Source organism: Brassica oleracea, chromosome C7, assembly GCF_000695525.1.
Source record: "Brassica oleracea var. oleracea cultivar TO1000 chromosome C7, BOL, whole genome shotgun sequence".
NCBI classification, from domain to species: domain Eukaryota; kingdom Viridiplantae; phylum Streptophyta; class Magnoliopsida; order Brassicales; family Brassicaceae; genus Brassica; species Brassica oleracea.
In genome coordinates this window covers 29,956,077-29,964,468 of record NC_027754.1, presented here as the reverse complement: position 1 = coordinate 29,964,468, position 8,392 = coordinate 29,956,077, and the positions used below count along the sequence as shown (strand labels likewise).

Below are 8,392 nucleotides of genomic sequence, written 5' to 3'. Positions count from 1 at the left end.
GGCAACGACAATAAGTAGAGGCCGGATATTGTAGTATCGATGCATGAAGCCGACACAGGCTCTTGCCTACCCATGACTTCCTTGTCTTTTGCAATCACAATCACAATCACATTCTTGCACATCAATAACGTAACTCCACATGATAGTAAACCAAGCTCCAAAGACAGCCACTTGTAAATCAGTTACAGTCTCCATCACTCAAATGAATGTATCCTTCACAGAACCATTACAATCTTGCTCACTTCAAAAAAAACAAAAAAAATCGTATTCAGAGAACTGCCGAGCCAGTGTCCTTCATCTTATTATGCCAAACAATCTCGTAAATCCAAAAGACCCTTCAAGAAACTTGTATTTTTCAAGACACACTCGATCAAACGAGCCAGATTTGACCAACTGATCAGTTGTTACTAGCTACAGTTTAAGGCTACTCCGCTCTATCACATCTCCAGTAGAAAATTAGTTAAACACAACAAAAGTTTTCGGCAACCAACTTTTTTCCAATATTTTTGCTAACAACATAACTATCTTGACAATACCATATTTGAACACAAAGTAGCCGCATGAGAAAACTTAATACTACATCTTGTTCCGCGCTTTGCCAGCGCAAAATGATGAAAAAAGTTACTAATACTTTCACAAATATTTTTTAATGCTGTTTAGGTTTTTAAAAATATCAATATTCAAAACCTGTAAAAACCACTAAAACCCGAAGCTAACCTATTAAAAATCAACATTAAATTTTAAATTTTAGCTCACCTGTGAGCTGGGTTTTCCTAACAGTTTTTAATCAAAATATTAATCTACTACGATTTCTTATGATTATACAAATGTTTCTTTATTATTCAATTCTTAATAAATTGACAACTCATTTATTATAAAAGGAACACCTAGGTGACACATGAGAGAGAGAGAGAGAGAGAGAGAGAGAGAGTCATGTTGAATAATGGTATCACCAAAGTGGTATAAGTGAACATTCCCCTAAAAAGTTTATATCTCATAAATATTTTAAATTTGCTTTTATAAATTTAAATTCTACACATAAAATTGAATTAATTTTTTTAAATAAGATTTTAAATATTTTAAAAAGAGGTTTAGACAATAACAATATTACAAAAAAAAACTTATCAAATTGATCATATATGGGAGTATTACGAAAATAATTTCATAGAATAACGTGGTATTTTACTTGTAATCTGATATTTAATCATGTATTTCGATATAAAATTCTATATTTGAATGTAACATTTTATTAATTAATAGGACTATAATATTTTTATTTATCTGCTATTTAATTTATAAATTTTTATGGATTTAAATCAATTATGGTAAACAGAAAGACTACATGTAGGGGTGTCAAAATGGGTAAACCAACCCAAACCAAACCATATCCAAATGGTTTTAAGCTTGTATGGGTTATGGTTTTAACCAATCCATATGACAAATGGATTGGGTCAATCCATAACTCATTTAAGTTAATGAGTTTATGGTTTTAATGGTTAACTCATGAACAATAATTTTAGAGCTTAAATGGTTACTAAGTAAAAATATTATTTTGGGGCCGAAAACAAAAAGAATACTTAGCCTTTTGAAAAATACAATTATATGGTTTTTGTGTTATAATTTTTTTTATTAATTTAGCAGGAAAGATAATTTTGTGATTTTAGTGAGAAAACTATTTTTAACATTTTGGCGGAAAAACAAAGTTTTATGTTTTAGCGGAAATATAATTTTACAGTTTTGGCGAGAAAATACAGTATTATGGTTTTGGCCGGAAAATACAATATTGCGGTTTTAGCGGAAAAACTCAATTTTACGATTTTAGCAGTAAATTCAAATTTACGGTTTTCACGAGAAAACACGATTTTGTGGTTACGGCAGGAAAATAATTTTTTGCGGTTGTGACGGAAAACACAATTTTTTGCGGGAAAACTCAATTTAATGGTTTTGGCGGGAAAACTCAATTTTACGGTTTTGACGGAAAAATTAATTTTACAGTTTTAGCGAGAAAACTCAATTTAACGGTTTTGGCGGGAAAACTCAATTTTGCCGTTTTGGATGGAAAATAGATTTTGCAATTTTGGCGGGAAAATTCAATTTCACGGCCAAAAAACTCAATTTTGCGGTTTTGGCGGGAAACTCGATTTTATAGTTTTGGCGGGAAACTCAATTTTACGGTTTTGGCGAGAAAACTCTATTTTACGATTTTGGCGGGAAAACGCGACTTTACGGTTTTGGCAGAGAATCATATTTTCTGATTTTGACGAGAAAACAAGTGGTTCTAGAAGGAAAACATGATTCTGTCGTTTTTTTTTTGGGAAAATGAGATTTAGCGTTTTGATGAAAAAAATCCAAAATTAGAGTTTTTGTGGAAAACTTGATTTTATGATTTTGGCAAAATTTATGATTAAATTTGGCTTATTAAAAAGTCAACAACATATAATAGTTTTATATATATGAAAAATTAGGTGTTAACAAATTTATATATATATATATATATATATATGTATGTATATGTGAATAATTGGGTTAGATTTAGTTTATTAAATTTTAGTTATATATATATGAAAAAATAAATAAAATTTGGTGTAGTAAAATTGGTTAGAAATTTGGTTTGGTTATTTTTTGTTTATATATTTGATTTGAGTTTTTGTTTGTTATAAATTTTTATTGGTTTGATTATGGATAACTCATTATCCCTTACAATCCAAACCATTTTAACTCAATCCACTAAGTCCATTAACCCATTTAATCCAGAACAACCAAAACAAAACAACATAATCAAAATCTATAAGAAAATTCATTGGCTATAGAAATTACCAAATATAGTTCATTGTCTACAAAATAGAGAACACATATCAAATAGAGACCATTAATCTACATACAAACAGAGTTAATTAACTAACTGAAGGATTGATAACTTTATAGCGATTGTTGATAACTTTATAGCAATTGTTGATCTTCGTATCAAATGCAGTGATGACAGAAAGAGGAACTGAACCGTGACGTCAGTGTCGGCCCTAACCTAAAGCTGGTAAAGCACCAGCTTTGGGCGCCAAACTGAATTATATAATTTATGGGCATCAAAAAGATCAAAAGTTGCATGTGTCCTAGTGGTTGTATACCCCTTAACTGGTTTAAGGGTGCTAGGTTCGATCTCTAGGAACGACAAACTTTGTTTTTGCTTTAGGCAGTATTATAGACTGGGCCGGGCCTGCGCAACGTTCACCATCTCTTTGCAATGTTGTTCTAAGGTGGCTTTCTAGAGGATGATCAGCTGAAAGAAATTGTAATGGAAACAACTTACAACATTAATAATGGCAAAAACTTAAACATATTTGTTAAACATATAAAGTTATCCATATTAGTGAACTAATCTCATCAAAGAATATATACTTTAATGCGTTGAACGATGTCATCCCAAGCTTGCTCCACAGTTATATCATCATCATCATCCTAAGGGCGAATGCCTAGCTGCAACATGAATAATATTTTCTTCTTTAACAAATAAATAATTATAGAATAGAGATGTACAAAAAGACATACCTTCTCGAGAGCCAGCTCAACAGTAGATTGTTCTGAATCCTGCTTTTTCTTGAAGACATTTGATACAACAGGATAGTCTGGTATCTGCAAGTGGCACCAATAGAGACAAGTATTCTGAGAAGAAACATGAACTTGCTCAATCATGTAACTTGCTTTGACACCAAACCTCTGATATATAGTTTTCTTTGGAGTAAGAGTCTGCTTCTCCTCATCCGCCATTAAAAACTCACTATAACATCTTATTTAAACACTGAGACAATCAAAATGAACTACATATGTAGTACAAAGAGATCAAGAAAAAAGTTTGAAACTTTTGCGCAAATAATGTGGTTACCAACACAGATTCCATCAAAATGGATCATAGCATAAATGTTTCATCAAATTGAGAATTGAAAAAATAGATCGATACCATATACTTTTGATACGACGAAATCCAATATATATATTATATAACTCTCAATTGAAATAAAAAAATCTATGGATCGAAGATACTTTTATGAAACAGAGACGGCGGCGCAGCAGCAGAGCTGAGGGAGACAGAGATAATGAGTGACGGTGGAGATGAAGACGGTGAAGATGAGTATCGCCGAAGATAAGGACGAAAGAGATGATCGACGCCGGAAATTTTGAGAGAAGCCGTCGACGTCATAATTTTATTTTTTTAAAAGATTATTTATAATGTAATTAGACAATGAAAGGGATAATATGGTAATTGGCCATACTTTAATGAAACAATTTTGTGACATTGGACTTTAAAGTCTAGATTTGAAAGAAAACTTGGTTTGGGTCTATATATGACCATTTCTCTTATTAAATAACTAAATTTTAACGTATATATCAATGAAAGTCTTAACTTAAAAATAAATTATTCAAATTAACATTTTAAATATTAAGATGACATCAATAAAAAATATGTAGATATATTATTAATTTATAAATAATTATGATAATATACTTTCACTAATTGGCTCAGACCATATCTACATATTGAGATTTCTTCAAATAATAGTTATTCAATTTATATGTTATTATTAAATCTAAACCATTTTCTTTATTTCGGTCCGGTTCAGTGTTCATTGGGTTTTAGAGGATTGGACATCCTAAACATACATCAAATATGGTCATAATAAAAGTTACCCGTGAACAAAATTGTATTTGGTAATGAGAAGACCAACCGGACCCTGTCGATTAATACCAATTAGATGTTTTATCGCTTTATAAATGGGCTTATAAGAGGTCGAAAGCCTGCTAATAGTTATAGGACGGGCCACTGAATTTCAAACGATAACATCTTATGTCGTTTTGATTCTTAGAAAATCATCCGTAAATCGTGAGACTTTTTGTAGTTGACCGGATCGTTGATTCTCCTCACCTACCGTCGAGATCTCACTGTCTCTTACTTCACCGGTCTGTAACTCCCTCCTCTTTCCGATCTTTGGCTTAACAAGTGTTCTTCTTTAGTGCAGTGACGACAATGGCTGCTCGTAACTGGATCTTCGCCGTAGCTGTAGCTGTAGCTGTATTCTTATCGCTTTCTACGTTTTCCTCCGCTCAGGATCTCCAGATCGTAAATGCCGAGCGAAGGGTATCTATCTTCTCTCTCAAATCTTCTTTCCTTAATACATCCATCTCTACTTTTAATGGGATCTTCAAGTCGATGAACTTTCTCTTGATTGGTCACTTCATGTATAGGCGTACATTGATAGATAATGTATCTTTAATTTCATTAATCTGAAAGTATAATGATTTATTGATATTCACAGAATCTCCGTGGTGTTTTGATTCTAAAATGCTTTGATTATCTGTCTGCAGATTGATTTAAGCTCACATATCGTGAAGGCCTTCTTGACTCTTAAGGTATCATCTCTTCATTCCTGTTGATAATATTACACTGCAAAGGTTGGGACTTTAGGACTGGGATTTAAGGTAACGGTTTTTTATCTGGATTGTTTCTTTAGGTTGAAAACATTGGAAAAGATCCTGCTGCGGATATGCTTCTTGCTTTCCCACCTACCCAGATCAAGAATTTGGCTATGGTCCAAGCCTTGGCAGTTATGGGCAAGAAGAAGAAGAAAACCTACTTGCCTCTAGATGTGAAGCCAAGTGAGCAACCTGATGCACCAAATGACGCTGGCTACTTCCTTGTTTCGTTTGCTACCCCCTTAGGCCCTGGTGAAACCGTTACGCTTGAGGTGCTATACATATTGACTCATTCCTTGGAACCTTTCCCTGTGGAGATAACCCAGTCAGAGTCTCAGTTGGTTTACTACCATGATAGTGCAGTGGTACTGTCACCTTATCGTATTAAGCAACAGGCGACTTTCTTTAAGACTCCTAGTACTAGAGTAGAGTCGTTCACCAGCGTCGAACCTGCTAACCGAGCTGGGAAAGAGATCAAATATGGACCGTATGAGGATCGTGCTCCATATTCCTACGCACCTGTTATCGTCCACTTTGAGAATAACAGTCCGTTTGCTGTTGTTGAGGAACTCGTGCGTGAAATTGAGATTTCGCACTGGGGTAGCCTTCAGATTACAGAGAATTACAGGTTGACCCATGGGGGAGCTCGGCATAAGGGCGTTTTCTCAAGGTATGCAATGGTCTTAATGGCGTGTATTGTACATGATTATTAACACGTATCTCATTTTTCTTGAGTTTTTGCAGGGTGGAATATCAATCTAGACGTTCTATCAGTGGTTCATCCTCTTTCAATGCGCTCCTTGCAGTACTTCCTCCCAGAGTTAACTCTGTCTACTACAGGGATGACATCGGAAACATCTCAACTTCACATTTGCGTACAGGCTTTAAGAAGGTATACTTGTGTTGCCCTCTTCTCTTCATCTCTGGCCATTTAGGCAGTTATATTTATTCCCTACAAAATTCTCCTATGGCTTTAACTATTCAACGGTGTGGTATGTTACATCAATTCACAGTGATGCTCAGGAGCGTCTACTTCAAACTTTCTACCTCAAAAAGTGATCAAAATGCGTTATTAATTCTAAAAACAAGTGTTGGTCTTTGCAGTCAGAACTTGAATTTGAACCGCGATACCCGTTATTTGGAGGGTGGAGAGCAACATTTGTCATCGGCTATCGAGTTCCATTGGAGGACTATCTCTTTGAAGCACCCGATGGCAGACGTTACTTGAACTTTACCTTTGGCTGCCCGCTCGTTGAAACTATCGTTAACAAGTTGACTCTCAAAGTGGGTTTAGTTAGCATTTTCTACCAACGTTATCATATTGTTTTCTTTAATCCAAGCTTTCTGTTTTTAACACATGAAGATTTTGTTTCAGGTCGTGCTCCCTGAAGGATCAAAGGACCCTTCTGCTGTTTTGCCCTTCACAGTGAATCAAGACTTACAGGTACATAATCAACGGCACAGACACATGACCTGCATTTGCAAAGTTCTGGTTAAAATGTATCTATAAATGGTCTTGTGTCGTCAGGTCAAATACTCATACCTTGACATCGTGGGAAGAACCGTGGTTGTGTTGCAAAAGGATAATGTAGTTCCCACTCACAACGTACCCTTCCAGGTAAAAGTGATCTAGATTAGATCATCATGATGTTCTTGTTATGTGTTTTAATAGACTAAGAACTCTAAAAACCTTGGTGCAATAGTGTTATTAGCAACTCAAAACTCAGCTTGCTCCATAAGTTCACACTGTTGTTACAAAACTGACTAGTGTTATGTGCTTGGTTTATGGCAGGTGTACTATACGTTCAAACCAATATACATGCTTGCGGAACCACTCATGCTTGTATCGGCTTTCTTCTTTGTCTTTGTGACTTCTCTTGCGTATGTACACATCGATCTCAATATCGTCAAGAAGTAGAAATCTCAGAGAAAAGTCCTTCACTTGCTTTTAATAGACTCCTAAAAGATATAGACTTTTTTTTTTTGTTAAAAACAAAGAGTTTCGTAGTTGTATCTTTGACGCTCTTTGTTTTAATGAACTCTTGGAGTTGGAGATCGAATCGATTTTCTCAGTTTTGTTCAGGGATGGTAGAACTAGATCTAGCAATCCACCAAGTGAAGTCAAGACGACGACGTAACCTTTTCAATGGCATTGAACTGTGAATATTCAACTTCATCAAGAGTGTTAAGAGTATTTATATCCGTCAGATTGTATGCATTGTTGCTTTCTTTTCAGAAAATCAAGTTCGCATACAATGGTATAGATAAAAAATTAAATAATCTATATTCACAAAATCGATATATAGTTAGATATATCCTCTGATTAGTAAAAATAAAATAAAAAGTGATAGCCACTGTTATAAAGGATGCCACTAATTTCATAATGTCCGATACATGCGTAGTTTTCTTTCACAAATTTCAGGTACATGTCTACAAAATAACTAATAACTAAATTTATTAAAGAAATGTAAAGTTTATTCAATCAGAATCATTTTTCTGAAAATAATATAATAATTTAAAATTTATCTATAAATACATATAATATTATATAAAAATTATGAAAACAATCTTAAATAAATCTATATCATCAATTAAGATAATTAATTATAGATTTAAGTTTTTTTAATTAACATCAACCTAATAATGCATCTTACATTCACCTAATGTATATATTTTTAAATAGAAATACCAATCATGGACCTAGACCGCGGGCATGACCCGTAAAGGATTGTCGCATGACGGTATTAGACCGGGATTTTTTAGCTCGTGGGATGGATTATTGCAAGACTGAGTTTTTTTGGGATGGGTTGAAGTGAGCCATGCAGGATTACAAGTACCCGCATTTTTTCTTCTTCATTTCTTGTTTTACCTGAAAAAATGAAAAAGGGTGAGTGAGAAGAAGGGGATTCGTGTTACACCCCCCCCCCCC

The 8,392-nt window shown here is 34.1% G+C and overlaps 1 protein-coding gene across 4 annotated transcripts; it reads left to right on the top strand.

Annotated features, from left to right (window-relative positions):
- Positions 1–4,819: 4,819 nt before the first annotated feature.
- LOC106307065 (dolichyl-diphosphooligosaccharide--protein glycosyltransferase subunit 1B) lies at positions 4,820–7,545 on the top strand. 4 transcript variants are annotated; one of them, XM_013743918.1, is made up of 9 exons: positions 4,820–4,950; positions 5,010–5,128; positions 5,356–5,400; positions 5,502–6,133; positions 6,208–6,355; positions 6,568–6,747; positions 6,839–6,907; positions 6,992–7,081; positions 7,256–7,545. In XM_013743918.1, exons 2-9 carry the CDS (start codon positions 5,018–5,020, stop codon positions 7,379–7,381), a joined length of 1,401 nt encoding a protein of 466 aa, XP_013599372.1. In that variant the 5' UTR covers positions 4,820–4,950; positions 5,010–5,017; the 3' UTR covers positions 7,382–7,545. The 4 variants fall into 4 exon arrangements, with proteins under 4 accessions (XP_013599372.1, XP_013599373.1, XP_013599374.1 ...); XM_013743919.1 differs by having other exon boundaries at positions 4,840–4,934; XM_013743920.1 differs by having other exon boundaries at positions 4,858–4,950; positions 5,005–5,128.
- The last annotated feature ends 847 nt before the right edge of the window (positions 7,546–8,392 follow it).